Source organism: Bacillus rossius, chromosome 3 (assembly GCF_032445375.1).
Source record: "Bacillus rossius redtenbacheri isolate Brsri chromosome 3, Brsri_v3, whole genome shotgun sequence".
Classification (NCBI taxonomy): domain Eukaryota; kingdom Metazoa; phylum Arthropoda; class Insecta; order Phasmatodea; family Bacillidae; genus Bacillus; species Bacillus rossius.
In genome coordinates this window covers 114,114,738-114,138,557 of record NC_086332.1, presented here as the reverse complement: position 1 = coordinate 114,138,557, position 23,820 = coordinate 114,114,738, and the positions used below count along the sequence as shown (strand labels likewise).

Genomic DNA, 23,820 nt, shown 5'->3' with positions numbered 1-23,820 from the left:
GACACCACCCGCCGAGGAGCCCGGGCTGCCGTGAGCTGGCCACAGGAACAAGCACTCACGAGCCTTGTGGGACTGAAGTGCGCGGTAGTAATAACCGCTTCTATCGCCTCCAGCAGCCAGGCGGGAGATGTCACATGGTTCTGTGCCGCGCGGTCACGCACAGAGGCTGCAGGTTACAAGACACCACCCGCCGAGGAGCCCGGGCTGCCGTGAGCTGGCCACAGGAACAGGCACTCACGAGCCTTGTGGGACTGAAGTGCGCGGTAGTAATAACCGCTTCTATCGCCTCCAGCAGCCAGGCGGGAGATGTCACATGGTTCTGTGCCGCGCGGTCACGCACAGAGGCTGCAGGTTACAACACACCACCCGCCGAGGAGCCCGGGCTGCCGTGAGCTGGCCACAGGAACAAGCACTCACGAGCCTTGTGGGACTGAAGTCCGCGGTAGTCATAACCGCTTCTATCGCCTCCAGCAGCCAGGCGGGAGATGTCACATGGTTCTGTGCCGCGCGGTCACGCACAGAGGCTGCAGGTTACAAGACACCACCCGCCGAGGAGCCCGGGCTGCCGTGAGCTGGCCACAGGAACAGGCACTCACGAGCCTTGTGGGACTGAAGTGCGCGGTAGTAATAACCGCTTCTATCGCCTCCAGCAGCCAGGCGGGAGATGTCACATGGTTCTGTGCTGCGCGGTCACGCACAGAGGCTGCAGGTTACAAGACACCACCCGCCGAGGAGCCAGGGCTGCCGTGAGCTGGCCACAGGAACAGGCACTCACGAGCCTTGTGGGACTGAAGTGCGCGGTAGTAATAACCGCTTCTATCGCCTCCAGCAGCCAGGCGGGAGATGTCACATGGTTCTGTGCCGCGCGGTCACGCACAGAGGCTGCAGGTTACAAGACACCACCCGCCGAGGAGCCCGGGCTGCCGTGAGCTGGCCACAGGAACAAGCACTCTCGAGCCTTGTGGGACTGAAGTGCGCGGTAGTAATAACCGCTTCTATCGCCTCCAGCAGCCAGGCGGGAGATGTCACATGGTTCTGTGCCGCGCGGTCACGCACAGAGGCTGCAGGTTACAAGACACCACCCGCCGAGGAGCCCGGGCTGCCGTGAGCTGGCCACAGGAACAGGCACTCACGAGCCTTGTGGGACTGAAGTGCGCGGTAGTAATAACCGCTTCTATCGCCTCCAGCAGCCAGGCGGGAGATGTCACATGGTTCTGTGCCGCGCGGTCACGCACAGAGGCTGCAGGTTACAACACACCACCCGCCGAGGAGCCCGGGCTGCCGTGAGCTGGCCACAGGAACAGGCACTCACGAGCCTTGTGGGACTGAAGTGCGCGGTAGTAATAACCGCTTCTATCGCCTCCAGCAGCCAGGCGGGAGATGTCACATGGTTCTGTGCCGCGCGGTCACGCACAGAGGCTGCAGGTTACAACACACCACCCGCCGAGGAGCCCGGGCTGCCGTGAGCTGGCCACAGGAACAGGCACTCACGAGCCTTGTGGGACTGAAGTGCGCGGTAGTAATAACCGCTTCTATCGCCTCCAGCAGCCAGGCGGGTGATGTCACATGGTTCTGTGCCGCGCGGTCACGCACAGAGGCTGCAGGTTACAACACACCACCCGCCGAAGAGCCCGGGCTGCCGTGAGCTGGCCACAGGAACAAGCACTCACGAGCCTTGTGGGACTGAAGTGCGCGGTAGTAATAACCGCTTCTATCGCCTCCAGCAGACAGGCGGGTGATGTCACATGCTTCTGTGCCGCGCGGTCACGCACAGAGGCTGCAGGTTACAACACACCACCCGCCGAGGAGCCCGGGCTGCCGTGAGCTGGCCACAGGAACAGGCACTCACGAGCCTTGTGGGACTGAAGTGCGCGGTAGTAATAACCGCTTCTATCGCCTCCAGCAGCCAGGCGGGAGATGTCACATGGTTCTGTGCCGCGCGGTCACGCACAGAGGCTGCAGGTTACAACACACCACCCGCCGAGGAGCCCGGGCTGCCGTGAGCTGGCCACAGGAACAGGCACTCACGAGCCTTGTGGGACTGAAGTGCGCGGTAGTAATAACCGCTTCTATCGCCTCCAGCAGCCAGGCGGGTGATGTCACATGGTTCTGTGCCGCGCGGTCACGCACAGAGGCTGCAGGTTACAACACACCACCCGCCGAGGAGCCCGGGCTGCCGTGATCTGGCCACAGGAACAAGCACTCACGAGCCTAGTGGGACTGAAGTGCGCGGTAGTAATAACCGCTTCTATCGCCTCCAGCAGCCAGGCGGGAGATGTCACATGGTTCTGTGCCGCGCGGTCACGCACAGAGGCTGCAGGTTACATCACACCACCCGCCGAGGAGCCCGGGCTGCCGTGAGCTGGCCACAGGAACAAGCACTCACGAGCCTTGTGGGACTGAAGTGCGCGGTAGTAGTAACCGCTTCTATCGCCTCCAGCAGCCAGGCGGGTGATGTCACATGGTTCTGTGCCGCGCGGTCACGCACAGAGGCTGCAGGTTACAACACACCACCCGCCGAGGAGCCCGGGCTGCCGTGAGCTGGCCACAGGAACAAGCACTCACGAGCCTTGTGGGACTGAAGTGCGCGGTAGTAATAACCGCTTCTATCGCCTCCAGCAGCCAGGCGGGAGATGTCACATGGTTCTGTGCCGCGCGGTCACGCACAGAGGCTGCAGGTTACAACACACCACCCGCCGAGGAGCCCGGGCTGCCGTGAGCTGGCCACAGGAACAGGCACTCACGAGCCTTGTGGGACTGAAGTGCGCGGTAGTAATAACCGCTTCTATCGCCTCCAGCAGCCAGGCGGGAGATGTCACATGGTTCTGTGCCGCGCGGTCACGCACAGAGGCTGCAGGTTACAAGACACCACCCGCCGAGGAGCCCGGGCTGCCGTGAGCTGGCCACAGGAACAGGCACTCACGAGCCTTGTGGGACTGAAGTGCGCGGTAGTAATAACCGCTTCTATCGCCTCCAGCAGCCAGGCGGGAGATGTCACATGGTTCTGTGCCGCGCGGTCACGCACAGAGGCTGCAGGTTACAAGACACCACCCGCCGAGGAGCCCGGGCTGCCGTGAGCTGGCCACAGGAACAAGCACTCACGAGCCTTGTGGGACTGAAGTGCGCGGTAGTAATAACCGCTTCTATCGCCTCCAGCAGCCAGGCGGGAGATGTCACATGGTTCTGTGCCGCGCGGTCACGCACAGAGGCTGCAGGTTACAACACACCACCCGTCGAGGAGCCCGGGCTGCCGTGAGCTGGCCACAGGAACAAGCACTCACGAGCCTTGTGGGACTGAAGTGCGCGGTAGTAATAACTGCTTCTATCGCCTCCAGCAGCCAGGCGGGTGATGTCACATGGTTCTGTGCCGCGCGGTCACGCACAGAGGCTGCAGGTTACAACACACCACCCACCGAGGAGCCCGGGCTGCCGTGAGCTGGCCACAGGAACAAGCACTCACGAGCCTTGTGGGACTGAAGTGCGCGGTAGTAATAACCGCTTCTATCGCCTCCAGCAGCCAGGCGGGTGATGTCACATGGTTCTGTGCCGCGCGGTCACGCACAGAGGCTGCAGGTTACAAGACACCACCCGCCGAGGAGCCCGGGCTGCCGTGAGCTGGCCACAGGAACAGATACTCACGAGCCTTGTGGGACTGAAGTGCGCGGTAGTAATAACCGCTTCTATCGCCTCCAGCAGCCAGGCGGGAGATGTCACATGGTTCTGTGCCGCGCGGTCACGCACAGAGGCTGCAGGTTACAACACACCACCCGCCGAGGAGCACTGGGCTGCCGTGAGCTGGCCACAGGAACAAGCACTCACGAGCCTTGTGGGACTGAAGTGCGCGGTAGTAATAACCGCTTCTATCGCCTCCAGCAGCCAGGCGGGTGATGTCACATGGTTCTGTGCCGCGCGGTCACGCACAGAGGCTGCAGGTTACAACACACCACCCGCCGAGGAGCCCGGGCTGCCGTGAGCTGGCCACAGGAACAGGCACTCACGAGCCTTGTGGGACTGAAGTGCGCGGTAGTAATAACCGCTTCTATCGCCTCCAGCAGCCAGGCGGGAGATGTCACATGGTTCTGTGCCGCGCGGTCACGCACAGAGGCTGCAGGTTACAACACACCACCCGCCGAGGAGCCCGGGCTGCCGTGAGCTGGCCACAGGAACAGGCACTCACGAGCCTTGTTGGACTAGAAGCGCGGTAGTAATAACCGCTTCTATCGCCTCCAGCAGCCAGGCGGGAGATGTCACATGGTTCTGTGCCGCGCGGTCACGCACAGAGGCTGCAGGTTACAAGACACCACCCGCCGAGGAGCCCGGGCTGCCGTGAGCTGGCCACAGGAACAAGCACTCACGAGCCTTGTGGGACTGAAGTGCGCGATAGTAATAACCGCTTCTATCGCCTCCAGCAGCCAGGCGGGAGATGTCACATGGTTCTGTGCCGCGCGGTCACGCACAGAGGCTGCAGGTTACAACACACCACCCGCCGAGGAGCCCGGGCTGCCGTGAGCTGGCCACAGGAACAAGCACTCACGAGCCTTGTGGGACTGAAGTGCGCGGTAGTAATAACCGCTTCTATCGCCTCCAGCAGCCAGGCGGGAGATGTCACATGGTTCTGTGCCGCGCGGTCACGCACAGAGGCTGCAGGTTACAACACACCACCCGCCGAGGAGCCCGGGCTGCCGTGAGCTGGCCACAGGAACAGGCACTCACGAGCCTTGTGGGACTGAAGTGCGCGGTAGTAATAACCGCTTCTATCGCCTCCAGCAGCCAGGCGGGAGATGTCACATGGTTCTGTGCCGCGCGGTCACGCACAGAGGCTGCAGGTTACAAGACACCACCCGCCGAGGAGCCCGGGCTGCCGTGAGCTGGCCACAGGAACAAGCACTCACGAGCCTTGTGGGACTGAAGTGCGCGGTAGTAATAACCGCTTCTATCGCCTCCAGCAGCCAGGCGGGAGATGTCACATGGTTCTGTGCCGCGCGGTCACGCACAGAGGCTGCAGGTTACAACACACCACCCGCCGAGGAGCCCGGGCTGCCGTGAGCTGGCCACAGGAACAAGCACTCACGAGCCTTGTGGGACTGAAGTGCGCGGTAGTAATAACCGCTTCTATCGCCTCCAGCAGCCAGGCGGGAGATGTCACATGGTTCTGTGCCGCGCGGTCACGCACAGAGGCTGCAGTTTACAACACACCACCCGCCGATGAGCCCGGGCTGCCGTGAGCTGGCCACAGGAACAGGCACTCACGAGCCTTGTGGGACTGAAGTGCGCGGTAGTAATAACCGCTTCTATCGCCTCCAGCAGCCAGGCGGGAGATGTCACATGGTTCTGTGCCGCGCCGTCACGCACAGAGGCTGCAGGTCACAAGACACCACCCGCCGAGGAGCCCGGGCTGCCGTGAGCTGGCCACAGGAACAAGCACTCACGAGCCTTGTGGGACTGAAGTGCGCGGTAGTAATAACCGCTTCTATCGCCTCCAGCAGCCAGGCGGGAGATGTCACATGGTTCTGTGCCGCGCGGTCACGCACAGAGGCTGCAGGTTACAACACACCACCCGCCGAGGAGCCCGGGCTGCCGTGAGCTGGCCACAGGAACAAGCACTCACGAGCCTTGTGGGACTGAAGTGCGCGGTAGTAATAACCGCTTCTATCGCCTCCAGCAGCCAGGCGGGAGATGTCACATGGTTCTGTGCCGCGCGGTCACGCACAGAGGCTGCAGGTTACAACACACCACCCGCCGAGGAGCCCGGGCTGCCGTGAGCTGGCCACAGGAACAGGCACTCACGAGCCTTGTGGGACTGAAGTGCGCGGTAGTAATAACCGCTTCTATCGCCTCCAGCAGCCAGGCGGGAGATGTCACATGGTTCTGTGCCGCGCGGTCACGCACAGAGGCTGCAGGTTACAACACACCACCCGCCGAGGAGCCCGGGCTGCCGTGAGCTGGCCACAGGAACAAGCACTCACGAGCCTTGTGGGACTGAAGTGCGCGGTAGTAATAACCGCTTCTATCGCCTCCAGCAGCCAGGCGGGAGATGTCACATGGTTCTGTGCCGCGCGGTCACGCACAGAGGCTGCAGGTTACAACACACCACCCGCCGAGGAGCCGGGGCTGCCGTGAGCTGGCCACAGGAACAGGCACTCACGAGCCTTGTGGGACTGAAGTGCGCGGTAGTAATAACCGCTTCTATCGCCTCCAGCAGCCAGGCGGGAGATGTCACATGGTTCTGTGCCGCGCGGTCACGCACAGAGGCTGCAGGTTACAACACACCACCCGCCGAGGAGCCCGGGCTGCCGTGAGCTGGCCACAGGAACAAGCACTCACGAGCCTTGTGGGACTGAAGTGCGCGGTAGTAATAACCGCTTCTATCGCCTTCAGCAGCCAGGCGGGAGATGTCACATGGTTCTGTGCCGCGCGGTCACGCACAGAGGCTGCAGGTTACAACACACCACCCGCCGAGGAGCCCGGGCTGCCGTGAGCTGGCCACAGGAACAGGCACTCACGAGCCTTGTGGGACTGAAGTGCGCGGTAGTAATAACCGCTTCTATCGCCTCCAGCAGCCAGGCGGGTGATGTCACATGGTTCTGTGCCGCGCGGTCACGCACAGAGGCTGCAGGTTACAACACACCACCCGCCGAGGAGCCCGGGCTGCCGTGAGCTGGCCACAGGAACAGGCACTCACGAGCCTTGTGGGACTGAAGTGCGCGGTAGTAATAACCGCTTCTATCGCCTCCAGCAGCCAGGCGGGAGATGTCACATGGTTCTGTGCCGCGCGGTCACGCACAGAGGCTGCAGGTTACAACACACCACCCGCCGAGGAGCCCGGGCTGCCGTGAGCTGGCCACAGGAACAGGCACTCACGAGCCTTGTGGGACTGAAGTGCGCGGTAGTAATAACCGCTTCTATCGCCTCCAGCAGCCAGGCGGGAGATGTCACATGGTTCTGTGCCGCGCGGTCACGCACAGAGGCTGCAGGTTACAACACACCACCCGCCGAGGAGCCCGGGCTGCCGTGAGCTGGCCACAGGAACAGGCACTCACGAGCCTTGTGGGACTGAAGTGCGCGGTAGTAATAACCGCTTCTATCGCCTCCAGCAGCCAGGCGTGAGATTTCACATGGTTCTGTGCCGCGCGGTCACGCACAGAGGCTGCAGGTTACAACACACCACCCGCCGAGGAGCCCGGGCTGCCGTGAGCTGGCCACATGAACAGGCAGTCACGAGCCTTGTGGGACTGAAGTGCGCGGTAGTAATAACCGCTTCTATCGCCTCCAGCAGCCAGGCGGGAGATGTCACATGGTTCTGTGCCGCGCGGTCACGCACAGAGGCTGCAGGTTACAACACACCACCCGCCGAGGAGCCCGGGCTGCCGTGAGCTGGCCACAGGAACAGGCACTCACGAGCCTTGTGAGACTGAAGTGCGCGGTAGTAATAACCGCTTCTATCGCCTCCAGCAGCCAGGCGGGAGATGTCACATGGTTCTGTGCCGCGCGGTCACGCACAGAGGCTGCAGGTTACAACACACCACCCGCCGAGGAGCCCGGGCTGCCGTGAGCTGGCGACAGGAACAAGCACTCACGAGCCTTGTGGGACTGAAGTGCGCGGTAGTAATAACCGCTTCTATCGCCTCCAGCAGCCAGGCGGGAGATGTCACATGGTTCTGTGCCGCGCGGTCACGCACAGAGGCTGCAGGTTACAACACACCACCCGCCGAGGAGCCCGGGCTGCCGTGAGCTGGCCACAGGAACAAGCACTCACGAGCCTTGTGGGACTGAAGTGCGCGGTAGTAATAACCGCTTCTATCGCCTCCAGCAGCCAGACGGGAGATGTCACATGGTTCTGTGCCGCGCGGTCACGCACAGAGGCTGCAGGTTACAACACACCACCCGCCGAGGAGCCCGGGCTGCCGTGAGCTGGCCACAGGAACAAGCACTCACGAGCCTTGTGGGACTGAAGTGCGCGGTAGTAATAACCGCTTCTATCGCCTCCAGCAGCCAGGCGGGAGATGTCACATGGTTCTGTGCCGCGCGGTCACGCACAGAGGCTGCAGGTTACAACACACCACCCGCCGAGGAGCCCGGGCTGCCGTGAGCTGGCCACAGGAACAGGCACTCACGAGCCTTGTGGGACTGAAGTGCGCCCCTGTCTCGCGCGGGTTCGTTGATTGGGTTTTTCCCGTCGTTCGCCGCCGCATAAAGACAGGCCTCTGGCGTTCCGTAATTGCGTGCGGGGAGGAATATAGGCTAAAGAACCAGGACCATGTGGCCCGGACGTAGTTTGCGTGGACAAGTGGGCAAACATCGCTCTCGCTTGATGTTTGGTGTGCGTGCCTAGGGAGGCATTCAACACTTACGACGATTAACATTTAAAAATGAATGGTTATGATTCCTGGAACATAAGGAGTGGTTCTTCAATTTACTTTACCGTTCATATAGTCACAATCATTACAAATGAAACACCGAAACGTTAATATATTGGTAATAGAATATCAATGTTGAAAAAAGAAAAATTCATTCGCCTTATACCACAAAAACTTGAGTACACATTTAACTAATTGAATGCAAGTCATACGTAGATTAAGTAACAACTTATAAAATGCAATGTATGTGTTTCCCTATGAAGCTTTTAATAGTCTAATCCAAATAATGTATGAAACATGTTATTACCGAATTCTGCTCCGTTAAAATTTACTTTTGAAAAAAGTAACTGCCTGTCTTTAATTAAACTATTTGAAAAAAAAAGTAAAAATGTAATTTAAAAAAAAAAAATTTCTTTCTTCTGCCGTGCGTACTTACCGACGCAATCACCAAGCTGGCATGGGAAGGACCCGTCTGGTTGATCTTCTACGTCGAGGTTTGACATTGGCGCAGTTTCGGACCATTTTCTAGTCATGTAGTAGTGCTGCGTAAGGGTTGGGAATCTGCTAGCAAATTGCGTAGCACTGCGACAGATGGGGACGGCAACCCGCAAGGCAACACTGCTCGCCGGGAAGCCTACCCCACACGCCACAGCGTTAATGGAAGGCGAAGCTTGTTTCATCACAGGTATAAACCCTTGCCAGGCTCAATCATAGACAAAAAGGCAACTGTTAAGCTGCCAATACACAGAGTGTTGTAACATGTTTCAATTTAGACAGCTCTCAACGGTTGTACCAGAAGTACTAATTTTCCAACTGTCACCTGCAAAAAATCACATAATGTTAAATTTAAAAAAACTTATACCTGAAATTTGTCTATAAATAACCGTTGAAGACTTTATTTTATAATTTTCCGATTATAATCAAAAGCAATCAAAAGGAATGGCAGGTTTTAAATTTTTCTAGTTGAATCACGCTACTGTCTGATATATAACAATTATATAATGAATAATTTATGTAACGTATTTTAGATATAGAATCTTTTAAAGTAATATATTTTAAATATTTTAATAATTTCAAAAAAGAGATACACGTGACATGAGTGAAAATTATTTGGCAATTTAAACCTCAACGCGTAAGTAAATCCTAACGGGTAAAACAATAGAGAGAGAGATAAATATAGAATAAAATACTTTTTATAAATAATCATTAATAAAAAAATTAATACTCCCTTCAAAATAACTTTTCAGAATTGCAATAATTATTTATCAATCAAGAAATATTAATAAACAATAAACATTACTCACTGTTGAAATAATCACTCCAAAAAGTGTTACATTCAGATTTTTATGACATCCACTTTAGCGTGAAAACCATTGTAAATAAAATTATAGACTTTTTAAAAGGAAATCTACTACGATATATTTTATTCTCCAACCAACTTATAATTTTATTTAGTATTACTCAGCCAACACAGTTATATAATATTATAACAAAATAACACAACTATAGGTAATTTCTTTTTCAAATATTTAATAAACCTATATTTTATATATTTGTAAGAAATTTTATTGAAATATAAATAAAAAAATTAACTAACAAAATTATTAATCACTGCAAAATAACACTTCAGGAAATCAGTAATTATCGATCAATCAATATTAATTACTTAACAATAAATATGTAATTCCTCACCACTCACTGAAAATGTGTTTAATAAATCTCAAAGCTAGAACTGAAATAATTAATTGATTTCTTATTTCATATTATATTATGTATAGGTTAGATGTGATGGAAACTTTTCTAGACAAATTTTATAGTTCTGCAAACCTCATTTTATTATTGAGTTATGAAGTCCAACAAATTCTGCCAATAAGCTACATAGACATACTGAAATGCATTCATAGGCATGGATAATGATCTGCTGTTGAATCGCTAAATGCAGTGAACTAGGCTTGCTCAAGTCAGTGGACGATAAACGCTAAAGGCAAGGAACGAGACTCGCTGAAGGCAGTGGAATACACGCACTGAAGTCAAGGAACTATACGTGCTAAAGGCAGTGGAATACACGCACTGAAGGCAAGGAACTATACGTGCTAAAGGGAGTGTAATACACGCACTGAAGTCAAGGAACGAGACTCGCTGAAGGCAGTGGAATACACGCACTGAAGGCAGTAGAATACACGCACTGAAGTCAAGGAACTATACGTGCTAAAGGCAGTGGAATACACGCACTAAAGGCAAGGAACATTACGTGCTAAAGGCAGTGGAATACACGCAATGAAGTCAAGGAACTAGACGTGCTAAATGCAATGGAATACACGCACTGAAGTCAAGGAACTATACGTGCTAAAGGCAGTGGAATACACGCACTGAAGACAAGGAACTAAACGTGCTAAAGGCAGTGGAATACACGCACTGAAGTCAAGGAACTAGACGTGCTAAATGCAGTGGAATACACGCACTGAAGTCAAGGAACTAAACGTGCTAAAGGCAGTGGAATACACGCACTGAAGGCAAGGAACTAGACGTGCTGAAGGCAGTGGAATACACGCACTGAAGTCAAGGAACGAGACTCGCTGAAGGCAGTGGAATACACGCACTGAAGTCAAGGAACGAGACACGCTGAAGGCAGTGGAATACACGCACTGAAGTCAAGGAACTATACGTGCTAAAGGCAGTGGAATACACGCACTGAAGTCAAGGAACTATACGTGCTAAAGGCAGTGGAATACACGCACTAAAGGCAAGGAACTAGACGTGCTAAAGGCAGTGGAATACACGCACTGAAGGCAAGGAACTAGACGTTCTAAAGGCAGTGGAATACACGCACTGAAGTCAAGGAACTAGACGTGCTAAAGGCAGTGGAATACACGCACTGAAGGCAAGGAACTAGACGTGCTAAAGGCAGTGGAATACACGCACTGAAGTCAAGGAACTAGACGTGCTAAAGGCAGTGGAATACACGCACTGAAGGCAAGGAACTAGACGTGCTGAAGGCAGTGGAATACACGCACTGAAGGCAGTGGAATACACGCGCTGAAGGCAGTGGAATACACGCACTGAAGTCAAGGAACTAGGCTTGCTAAAGGCAAGGAACTAGACGCACTGAAGTCAAGGAACGAGACTCGCTGAAGGCAGTGGAATACACGCACTGAAGGCAGTGGAATACACGCGCTGAAGGCAGTGGAATACACGCACTGAAGTCAAGGAACGAGACTCGCTGAAGGCAGTGGAATACACGCACTGAAGGCAGTGGAATACACGCGCTGAAGGCAGTGGACTCGACCCGGTGTGCACGGACACCCGCCACCGCCAGCGCGCCCGCAGCTGCAGCCGACACACGCAGCCTGTCACTCACGCCCGGCTATCGACCTGTCCTTCACCGCCTGCCGCACTCCAGCTCGAGAGCGCCCGGCGTCATCGGCGACCCGGCGAGTGGCTGGAGGACAGCTCCTCCCACGCCGACACTCGCAGTCCGTCTCTTGCGCGGGCGCTCCGCTGTCATCACGCGGAAACACTTGTTACCGACCACACTTAACCGTTTTCTTTAATATTGGATGCACGATGCTTCATTAAAATAATACCTCCGTGGGCATAAAAGTTTTACGTTTTACTGAATATTCCAATTTCTTTTTGTACCTGAAAAACCAAATGTGTGCTCTGTGCAATGGTCCAATCTCCTTTCCCCCGCGTTTGACAAGATGGGTTGCAACGCCCGCAGTTCTAGGAGGTTCTAAAGTACTGCCGTAAAGCCCCTATCCTACAGCGTGCGACTTTCCTCCTCCCAAAGATGAAAGAGTACCTTATTGGACATTACTTTCATTCTGACGAGGTTAAAGCTGCCGTTCAAACCTGGTGTCGATACCAACCACCTGAACTCTTCTCTGACGTGATTGTCTGACTAGTCACGTGTTGACGCAAGGCTTGGAAAGAGATGGGTGACTCTGTCAAAAAGGAAATAGTGCATTCCATAGAGAACACACTTCGTTTTCAGATAAAACAAAAAAATGAAATCATTATAAGGCAACGGGAACATTACTTTAAATAAACCCTCGTAAACACAGTAATTTTATGCGGAACACATCCAACTATCGTATTGAATTCAAATAGTCATTCTGGTCACTTGCTGCCTTACATTCATCTTAAATACAGTCTATTTTAAACCTCTTGCAACTGAATGTATATAAGAGCAAGGATTACGTGTAAGTAAAGGTTGACTGCATCGAAACTAAAATAGGTCAATCCCAAAAATACCATTATTAGATAGTATATGAATGGGGCTCCTGCTATTAGAGCTGGAGCGTAAAGCTATAGCCTATGTCCACTATCTTGGATTGTGACGTCACGGCAGCCATCTTGGATGATCTTAAACTTGACCTTTGACGACCCCAGTGACCATTTTGGATTTGCTATCTTGGATTCCGCCATTTTAAAGTCTAGAACTTCCCGCCATTTTATATTCTAGAATTTTCCACCATTTTTAACTATAGTGCCACCATTGCAATTTTCGTCCTGGTCGCCATCTTGAAAATCCGTTGTTATTATCTGATAAATCGGGGGAAAAGTATAACTTATTAAAATATTATAAAATAAAATTTTAATAAAAAACATTCCGGTATTTTAAAATTATGATGTCATGCCGCCATCTTGAAAATCCGTAGTTATTAAGATAGAACATTAGAAATAATTTAAAATACATAAAAAATTTAATTAAATAGAACTAAAAAAAACACGTCATGAAGTCCTCAGTTCGATCCCGATGAGGACATTCGATTAAAAATGGTGATGGCTCCTTCCTCCATAGAAGCCACCAGCAAGCTTAACACTACCTCCAGTATTACGTCATGGTGGTCACCTTGTTTTCGTTTTGCTGTAAGCCGCAGTCTTCTGTCCAAATATTGTTTTCGTCTGCTAGAGGGCACTGCCACCATATAAGTTTAATTTTTACCAACTAGAGTGCAGGATTATTTACTTCCATGGCTCCCACCATCTTGTCAGCCATCTTGGGAGTCATCTTGAAAATATTTAATTAATTAGACTATAAATTCTGCAAAAATTCCAAAAAATCATTAAAAAATTAGGTATTAAAATAATGATACATTTAAGCAATTACAGTGTTTGTTTGATCATTGATCCATACATAAAATATAATTTAATTAAACATCACTTCATGTTACTAAAAAAAGGACATTTTTTAGAAATAAAACATCATATTACAAATAAATATTTATTACATAAAGACTACTCTACTACGAGAACCGAAACAAGGAAATCACTAACGTTTCTCGACTTCTGTATCTGCTACCCACGAATTAAAGCGAGGTGGGAAGCACCACCACGTGATAAAGCATCGTCCATTCCTTCGTTTGAGAACCTTCTTTATCAAGTACGTATCGGGATACATCGTAGGCTGAAACTCTTCGGCATAGACGCCACCACATATAGCCTTGTGGTCAAAATCTTTGAGGTAGTAGGTTCTAGGCTCCGATTCGCGAACTTGGGTTACATGGAAATGTTCGGGACTCTTATTCGCAGTGAAACCTTTTTTCGAAGATGCCTTTCTGCTTGGAGATTCGCTCAATGTAACCGACGTTAGCTTTAGGCTTTCGTGGATCTTTCTTCTTTGTTCGAAGGAGGTGATCATCCTTCACTTCTGTTTCGTGGCAGAATGCACCTTAGAATTGTATTCACTAGTAATTTCTATTAGCCGTGAACTTTCACCACATCTTCGTGTGCAAAATTTTGTTAGACCTTAAGAGAACGGAGGATTAGACATTACTAAATGTACCGTAGTGTTTGATGCCATAATTATTTATTAAAGCCTTGAAGGTTAGATTCTACAATTATTTTATCCGTTTGCAGGTGCGACGGTACGCATGACATCACGCAAAATGTATGACATAGCCTTGGTTACGTCGGTCGCATTCTTCTATTTCACATGTCTGGCCCAAGCGAACTTGCTATATACATCGATAACCGTCAACATGTAATTGACACAGTAGCAGGGTAAGGGAAAAGAAGGAATTAAGGAATAATATGTGACGTCAAGGAAAAAGAGGATGCGGCAAGGATGGGTTGAAGCGCGCCCGACGTCTTCCGTCTCACACTTACACTTTGTTCAGTCTCACCTGGATGTAGTAAATGTTGTGTTGTTCAGTATTTTACCTTACTATTTTATTTTCTTTCACGAACATTGACAAATTTGTTATATACAAATTTTTTTGAAGTTAAACTTCGTTAGGCGCAATGGGAGTAAAATTTCAAGGCCGAATTTTAATGAAACGTTTTTGCGAAACATTGTTATTTTCCCCTAACCTAACTAAAAAGTAAGTGTGTTGGGGAGGGTGCCGGGTTAGGGAGGGAGACTAAGTGCGTCTCAGTCCGAAGCCCATGCAGGAGGGGTAGCATGCATCATGTGCTAGGAGCGGGATTGGCCAGTCATGGCAGCAATTGGCGCCATGACTAACTTCCCTCACTGACTATACTAGACTAAAACTAGATAAGTTGAGCCCAGGTAAAACCTGCATAGACACAGGGAAAACCCTGGGATCTGACATGCGGGATGCAACGATTTCATGCATTAAATTCAAGCAGGAAGCTTATGGGAGACAGAAGGATGGATCTGGGAGAAGAGTTAGACAGAGTAGAAAAGAGTCTACCATGCAAGGGGGGTTGGGGGCTTGGACATTGCTGTCCGCATTGGTTGGGATGACACTGGTTGTTTCGGGGGCGACATTTGTCATTTCCCGGCGGGCTGCTAGCCACCCTAAACTAAATTAAGAAGGGGAAAATCAAAACAATTTTTTTTTCCTAGCCTAAGTTAAATCTAAGTGTGTAGGGGAGGGTCCAGGTTAAGGGAGGACCTAAGTGTGTCTCAGGCCGAAGCCTATACACTCTACCATGCGGGTTTTTAACCATGCAGGACAAGGGCGCGTGCATCATGTGCTTATTGGGGTTTACTGGCCAGCCATGGCTGCAATTGGCGCCATGACTGACGCCCCTTTGGTCGCCTAGCTTAAAAGCTAGCTAATGTGACCCAGGTAAAACCTGCATAGACACAGGGAAAACCCTGGGCCGGGTCATGCGGGGGTCAATTAACATGCATTAAAGCAAGCAGGTAACTACTGGACAAGTAGGAAGAAGTGTCCAGGTAAGAAGAGTTGGAAGGGCTGAAAAATCAACCATGCTGGAGTTGGGTGCTTGGGCCTTGCGGCCCGCATTTAAAGTTTGGGAACTCCTGGGTTATTATTAACCAGGGGCGGGCGACTTCACTCGTCAGCCCAGCCACAGCTGCCCAGGCAGCCACAGTTAAAACAGAAGTGGACAGACGAGCCAGTAAACCGGCTCGAACTGCGGGCGCACGGAGCGAAAGGCAGCCTGACGTTGCGCCATCTTCATCTTCCTTCTTCAGGTCAACAACAGTACTTTCCAAGCCAGGGTGGGGGGAGGGAACCAACCTCGCCACCCAAAATCCCCGAGACGGTTTAAGGTCGTGCCGCTCGAGGCTACTGCTGCCACACCTACAGCAGCCCCAGCTGAAGGTTCCTGATGTCTTCCTTCAGAGTTCCGATGCATTTCAATTCCGTTGCGCGCGCAGCAGTTCACAGCTCCGCAAGTTCCAGCCCGCAGTTCGTCTACACTTCGCATCCAGGGCACATCGAGCTCCCCTGCGGTGCCTTCGCCGACGGAACTGCTTCCTGCCACGCGCCGAGCTGCATTCAGGCTACCTTTCACACCGACAGCCGTGATAACGACTCCACAGGCCGGCCATTGGTCCGCGGACTGCTATTGGTTATTCACAGCCACCCCAGCGAGATTGCAACTCTCGAGCTGGGCTCCCGTATCCGCCCCCCGCGGGACGCGGTCGGTAGCAGTTGGCGCTGCTAGGCCGCCCCCAGCACGCACACAAACCCAACACGCACTGCCAGCCTTCGGTTACCCAATAGGACGCAGGGAACTCCCAGCCAACAGCCCGCGAGAGAGATGCGCACGCCCCGAGAGACGACCACCGACATATCAAAACATTTTTTTTATTTTCCTAACCTAACTAATTACTAAGTGTATTTGGGAGGGGTCTGGGTAGGGAAGACTCTAAGTGCGTCTCAGGCCGAAGCCTATACGCTCTAAGCATGCAGGTTATGAACCATGCAAGAGAGGAAGCATGCATCATGTGCTAGGAGGGGATTGGCCAGCCATGGCAACGTTTTAGCCATGACTAACTCCCCTCACTGACTAATCTAAGTTAAAACTAGATAAGTTGGGCCCAGGTAAAACCTGCATATCAAAACATAATTTTTTTTTTTTTCCTAACCTATGTTAAACTAAGTGTATTGGGAGGGGTCCGGGTTAGGGAGAGACTCTAAGTGCGTCTCAGGCCCAAAACAAAATTTTTTTTTCTAACCTAAATTAAAACTAAGTGTGTTTGGGAGGGGTCTGGATTAGGGACAGACTCTAAGTGCGTCTCAGGCTGAAGCCTATACGCTCTAATCATGCAGGGGTTAGCCATGCGGGAGAGGGTGCATGCATCGTGTGCTAGGAGGGGATTGGCTAGCCATGGCAGCAATTGGCGCCATGACTAACTCCCCTCACTGACTATTCTAGACTAAAACTAGATAAGTTGGGCCCAGGTAAAACCTGCATAGACACAGGGAAAACCCTGGGCACTTACATGCGGGATGCAAAATTTCATGCATTAATTACATGCGGATTGGCTACGGGAATAGAAGGATGGCTCAGGAAGAAGAGTTGGAAGAGTAGAAAATATCTACTAAGCAATGGCGGGCACTTGGACATTTTTGTCCGCATTTGGGTCATGACTGGTTTTTAGGGGGCGACTTCGTCGTTTCCCGCCAGGCTGCCAGCCAGCCAGGTGAGCTGAAAGAAAAGAAAGGTACATCTTACAACTATTATTTATATGGCCGCAGCCCCAGGTTGCCCCAGTTACCACGGCCATGTATGCCCGACACATTGTGCTGCCAGCCTGGGCATGTCAATCATTGGCTAGTCCAATGTTGATTATTTGCACCGCAGGACGTGGTCAGGCACATGGTCGGACACCTATTCTTCGATAGTGAGTCTACTCACTTAATAATTAAGAAATAAACATTCCTATGAGAGTGGGGAATTTGTGTGTTGGTGTATTCATTAGGGAACAATTTTTTTTTTTCCTAACATAACTAAAAACTAAGTGTGTTTGGGAGGGGTCCGGGTTAGGGAGGGACCTAAGTGCGTCTCAGGCCGAAGCCTATTACGCCTTAGTCATGCTGGAAATAGCCATGCAGGGAGAGGGTCACATGCATCGTGTGCTAGGAGGGGATTGGCCAGCCATGGCAGCGATTGTTGCCATGACTAACTCCCCTCACTCTTATCTCTAGTCTAAGCTACTAGTTAAGTTGGGCTCAGGTAAAACCTGCATAGACACAGGGAAAACCCTGGGCACTTTCATGCGGGATGCAAGTTTGCATGCATTAGTGTAGGAGAGTACAGGAGATAGAGGATGGTCTGGATGAAGAGTTGGCCAGAGTAGAAAGAGTCTACCATGCGGGGGTTGGGCACTTGGACTTGATGTCCGCCTTGATTTTTGATTTTGTCCAGGACTGGAATTCGCTGGCCAGGGACGCTGGGGCCCCTGGCGGTGAGGGTAACACGAACCACTCACATCCACTCCAGACAGCAGCACCTATAACTAAAAGAGAGAAAATTAAACATCCTACAGACTAGACTATTTTTAGTAAATGCATGTTGCGCGGGCTAACATGCCTTGATGTGTGGTGTAACGCATATGTGGGCATTTAATGTTTTATTTACGTTAAGTATCCGCGAGCTGTGACATGGGCTTTACTCCGGAGAAACTATAGCTTCAGGTCGCCTGTCGCCTGTCAATGGCTGTCGGCACTTAGAGAAATTAGTTCGTCCGTCATTGCTTAACCCATTATCACAGCATCTACGCATCGATAGCTACGAATAATTAATTTAAATAGTGTGCCCGCAAGTTGATGTGTCGGGACAAACTCTGGAGAGGACATAGCTTCAGATCGCCTGTCGCCAGCAAAAGGCAGTCGGTCGGCTAGAGAAATTGCCCACTCCTTCATTGCGAATCCCTAGCAGCAACTTCCTACGCTTTAATTATCTACGAAGTTGTGTGCGTGTAGTATTAACTGTGATGTGTTACTAAGCATAACTAAAACAAGTTTTTTTTTTTTTTTTTTTTTAAACATATATCATGCAACACAATTGCAACATAATATAGGCTAATATTTTATACTTACGTCTATTCACTAGTTATAGTGGAAGAACTGTCGGCGTATGGGTTTAAGGCGAATGGTGAAGGAGCATTCGTATTTATTTTTATTAAGTGATGTTTTATATGCAGCCTGTTTGGTTATTTAGCATTTATAAATTAAATAATAAGTGTTACTCGCGTAGGAAATTTTTTCCGTGCAGACAGGGCTGGGTTCCGTGCGCGTGAGCCTGTGCGCGACGTGATTGGCCAGCGGGCCTGCCAATCACAGAGCAGCTAGGGCGGCCTGTGCTCCAGGATTGAGATAGGCATTTTGTATTTGCGATAAAATTCCGGGTCGCGATCTCCGAGAGAGAAAATATACATATTTGCGCTCAGGTGACTTTTATCATAGAATTTCTGTGCAGTCCTGACATAATAGTCTTTCAAGAGTTCGAGTTTAAGCTCCCTGTGCATAGCCCTGACGGGGCAGTACACAGGCGCATCTGTCGCGATACGAATGCTCTTGTTCTGTATTCGCTGCAACTTTTTTAAATGGCTCTCAGCCGCAGTTGCCCACACTGGTGCTGCATATGTTATGATTGGCTTAATGAGCGCGTTATATATTATTAAGCCATTTTTAACAGAGCTCCCGAGTCGTCTGCTCATGACTGGATAGAGTGTCATGAGTCTTGCGAAAGCTGCCTTTCTTTTGAATTCTATGTGATCACGCCATAGGAGTTTTCTATCCATGTGTACTCCTAGATATTTAACTACGTTTTTATGTGGTATTATTGCGTCAAAGAGTGTGAGGCGTGGTCTATTTTCTAAGTCCGGTAGATGTTTGCGCGTGAACACTATGGCTTCTGACTTTGTCGGATTTACTTTAATTCGCCATTTTGTGCACCAGTTTTCAAACAGATTTAATGCAGTTTGCAACCTTTCGGCAGCCAAATTTAAGTTCCTAGACCTACTAAACAGAACTGTGTCATCAGCATAAAGTCCTAATTGGACATATCTATGTTCAGGCCTAGGCATGTCGTAAATGAAAATATTGAATAATACAGGTCCTAGGATACTGCCTTGCGGGACTCCTGCTTTGATTTGTTTGACGTCTGACTGAGCCCCTTCAGTCGTGACTCTAAATGATCTACCGCTTAAATACGAGGCTAGTAGTTTTATATAACAGTCGGGAAAGCCTGTTTGATAAAGTTTATATATTAATCCTGCATGAAATACTTTATCAAATGCTTTTTCTACATCTATAAATGTTGCTATACTGAATTGATTCCAAGTGAATGTATCAACTATTTGTTCAGTCATTCGCACTAGTTGATGTGTTGTGGAATGCTCGCTACGGAAACCAAATTGCTCATCAGGTAGTAAATTATTATTTTTAATGTGGGTGTTGAGTCTCTGAAGGATAATATACTCAGCCACCTTTGATAGTATATTTAGTAAACTAATAGGTCTATAGTTTTGTGGGAGCGTTTTATCTTTACCAGGTTTTTGAAAAACAATTACGTTCGCTTCTTTCCATTGCGAAGGGAAGTATTGTAAATGAAATATAGCATTTATTAGGGCTGCCAGATACTCAATAATTTCTTCTGGCAGCTGCTTAAGTACAATGGCCTGGATGCCATCATTTCCAGGGGCCTTACGAGGTTTCATGCGCTTAATGGCTTGTTTAACTTCCTGCGACTGAGTTAAATAAGGCTCTGTGGTTAGGGGTTGTTTTAATTTTAATCTAATTTCCCTATAGATTTCGGCAGTAAATCGCGGGTCGCAGGGCTCGAGATTCGGGGTGAAAGCTTGTTCGAGTGTATTCGCGAATGCTTGAGCTTTATCTATCGGGGTGAAGGCAACACCAGTGGGGGTCTGCAGTGGAGGAATTTTTTCTATTTTGTTGAGAAACCGCTTTGTCATATTCCAGGTGCTATTATCTTGCACCTGGAGTTTCGAGACTTTGTCGTCCCATTGGCTACTCCTCCATAGAGTAATTTCCTCGGAAATTACTCTTTGTAGTTCATTAATGCGCCGTTTGGTATCTCGTTGTCGATGCCTGCTAAACTCGCGCCTTAGTCTATTTTTCTGAGAAATTAAGTTGCGAATATACGCCGGCAGTTCGTCCTGCTTAAAATTAACCTCTTTTTCTGGAATGCACGAGTTTATTGCAAGCTGTATTTGTTCTGTAAGTTCAATTACTGCTGAATCTATATTTTCTTTAGTTTCGAAGTTGGCAGCATCGGCTGCAGGTAAGTTGTCAATTAGTCTGGTCTGAAAACCTCTCCAGTCTGCTTTTTTATAGTCTCTGACTGTTCTCGGCGGATTGATGTCAGTATCCGCGTCATCGAGTATTAAGTGAACTGGGAAGTGATCAGACGACATTTCGTGAACGACTTTGAGTTCGAAACCCGTGTGAACTCGCTTGTTTAGTACTATGTCTAATATGTCGGGGGTTTGCCTTATTGCTCCACTATCATGTGTTGGCTCTGAGGGAGCATATATTTGGTAATTTTTACTTGACTCGTGCCTTCGCAACACGAAACCATTGGCCGTGTTGCGTCGGCAGTTCCAGTCGCTATGCTTAGCATTAATGTCACCAACTGCTAGGAACGAAGGAGCTGATTGGTATAAGATATCTAAGTCTAATTCTGTCAGTGTCCTGCCCGGTTTTGCATACATAGAAATTAGTATTATGTTTTGATTATTTATTTTTAGCTTTATGGCTATTGCTTCCAGTTCATTAAATACAGGTAATTGAAATTCTGAGTGCTGTATGCTTCTGTGGACCACTAAGGCAACCCCCCCGCCTCTAGTATCGCGGTCGCGCCTATATATAATATAGTTTAATATCGTGAGGCGATCAGTTGGTTTTAAATGAGTTTCATTAATGGCCGCGATTTTAATATTGTTTTTAATCAAGTGGTCTGTAAACTCTATTATTTTATTTTTAATTCCTCGTGCATTCCAGTAAAGGATGGTGCTTAGTCTATTGTCGTCGGGGTTGGAGTCAACGACAGGGCCTAAATTACGATTGTTGGCCATTGAAGCTGGCCGCTAGGGTAGTCACGAAGCCCATGGTGGCTTGTACTTTGTCCTGAAGGGACATGGCCGGGTTGCACCAGATGGCCATCAGTTGGCACATCGGCTCTAGGACCTGGGCCAGGTTCGGATCCTGGGCGAAGGTTTTAGATTGCTGGACAACCTTCAGGAATTCACTAGGGCCAGGGGCTGGCTTTATTACGGGGCTCGGCTGCAGTGGAGCAGTTGGCTGCACTGTTTGTGCCTGCTCTACCTGCATGTCGGTGGCTGCGGGCGCTGCCCGCGTGATTGGCTGCTCTGGAGCCTTGGGAGGGGGGGGAGGGGACCGTGTCGCAGGCTGTTCCTGCCTCGGGGCCGGCTGTTCCACTGGGGGCTGTCTCCCTTTGCCATTCTTGTGCCCCGTTAGGTTTTTCTTCGGGGGTCTTTGTGTTTGGGGCTGGCCTCTAGGCCTCCACGGGTTGGCAATGACTGGATACTCAGTTTCATACCTGTCGGCCAAAACTGTGTACTGATTGTACTGTTGCGGGGCGGGGTAGCTGGGGGCTCTCCACGCCTGTCTGGGGGGCTGGGGCTGGCACCCAGAGGGGCCCGCGTGTTGCGGGGGAGGGGGGACTGGAGCTGCTGCTGCAGCTCGCCTATTGTCGCGCATTGCGCGCTTAGATTGTAGCTCGCGTTCCTTCCTTTCTTGCTGCGGGAGGTGACGCCAGTTTTCTCTCTTAAAGGCCATGCAGCCTCTATAGTTCGCAGAGTGCGGGCCGTCGCAGCGCGCGCACTTCATCTGTTTTTTGTCCCCTCCCTGGGGGCACACCTCAGTTTTGTGGCCCTGGCTACACCAGCGACACACAGGGGAGGCTCTGCAGCCTTTGCCAGAGTGGCCAAATCGCTGACAGTTCCCACATTGTAGTGGGCCCTTAGGGTGCCTGTAGTCCTCAACTCTGATGTTGAGGCCACCAAAGGACTTGATGGCGTAGACCTTGTCTGTGTTAATGGCCTTCGGGAGTTCAACCACTAATTTGTTTATTGGTTGCCTGGTCTGCCTATTGGTCAGGAACCAAAAATTTTGTACTGGGAGTCCCATTCTTTGGAACTCCCCCTGAATGAAAGCCTTGTCCATGCTGCTGTGGACGCGGCAGAAAACGAATTTATTTGGGATCTCGTCCCGCTGTAGTAGCACGGAGTGCTGCACTCCGGCCGCTTCTAGGGCCTTCACTGCCCTGTGGTACTCTGTGACTGTGGCGGTGTGTACCATTAGCTGGTCGTGCCCTCTACTTATGCACGACCACTTTTCTAGCAGGGCTGCATCTAATGCAGCTTTTATGACCGGGTAGCTATGTGCCTGGTCGACAAAAACAAACAGGGGTTTAACCTGCATCTTTTTGGGTGCCTGAGGGGCTGGTTCTGCTGAGGCAGGGCTCGAACCTGCACTCGTGCTGGGGGCCGGCTGGCTCTCCGGGTCTTGAGTCCGGCGTGCCGGGGTTTTACGCGCGCGCGCGCCCTGCTTGTTGTAGGCCGGGTTCGTGAGAGGGGGGCGAATCCTGCTTGTTTCCCCTGTTTTCGTTTTTTTGTTAGCGACGACAGTGAAGCCGTCGTCGCTAGACATCTCTGCCTCATCTTCACTGGGCAGAGGCACATTCATGTGCTCCTGTTCTGCGTCCCTTTTCTCGTGGTCTGGCATCCTGCAGCAGCACTTCTCACCCACTGACCAACAAAACCCGGACTAGTCCGGGTTTGCGGCTAGGCTGTAGGGGCAGCTACTCCCCGGGCGATTAGTGCGCTCACTCTATTTGCTAACACCTGTACCGCCTGCGCACTCTGGGTGCACAGGCTACCTTTCAATAAATTCACTGGGTAGCACTGAAAAGTGCTACACACAGCTTCAGTAGTGGAGCTCCTCTTCACGCGTCCGTCCTCGGCCAGGGCTCAAGCATGCATTAGGGAACATTGTTAAAATATTTCTGACACTAAACGGTTGCGGACGGTGCAGAGAACTTGTCAGACCGAGGGCTTCATGTGGCGGCGTGCAGCCATGCTGCAGGGATAGGGGGTTCGCGCCAGTCGTAACCCGTCTGCGCCTGACGCCACCCCGACTTGGGCAGAGGGCAACACAACGGATTTAAGGTTTTTGTGCACCGCACCGCTGGCCATCTTCGCAAGAAAATTGTTTTCTTTTAAGTACGTATTATTTTAATTAATTGTGTA

General features: G+C 50.8%; 1 protein-coding gene across 1 annotated transcript; it reads right to left on the bottom strand.

The window, feature by feature from the left end:
* Nucleotides 1-21,607: 21,607 nt before the first annotated feature.
* LOC134531364 (uncharacterized) lies at nucleotides 21,608-23,296 on the bottom strand. The gene has a single exon (XM_063367064.1). It carries the CDS (start codon nucleotides 23,294-23,296, stop codon nucleotides 21,608-21,610), a length of 1,689 nt encoding a protein of 562 aa, XP_063223134.1.
* Nucleotides 23,297-23,820: the final 524 nt, after the last annotated feature.

Coding starts and splice junctions, on each gene's coding strand:
- LOC134531364 (XM_063367064.1), bottom strand. CDS start 23,296: ATGCCAGACCACGAGAAAAGGGACGCAGAACAGGAGCACATGAATGTG.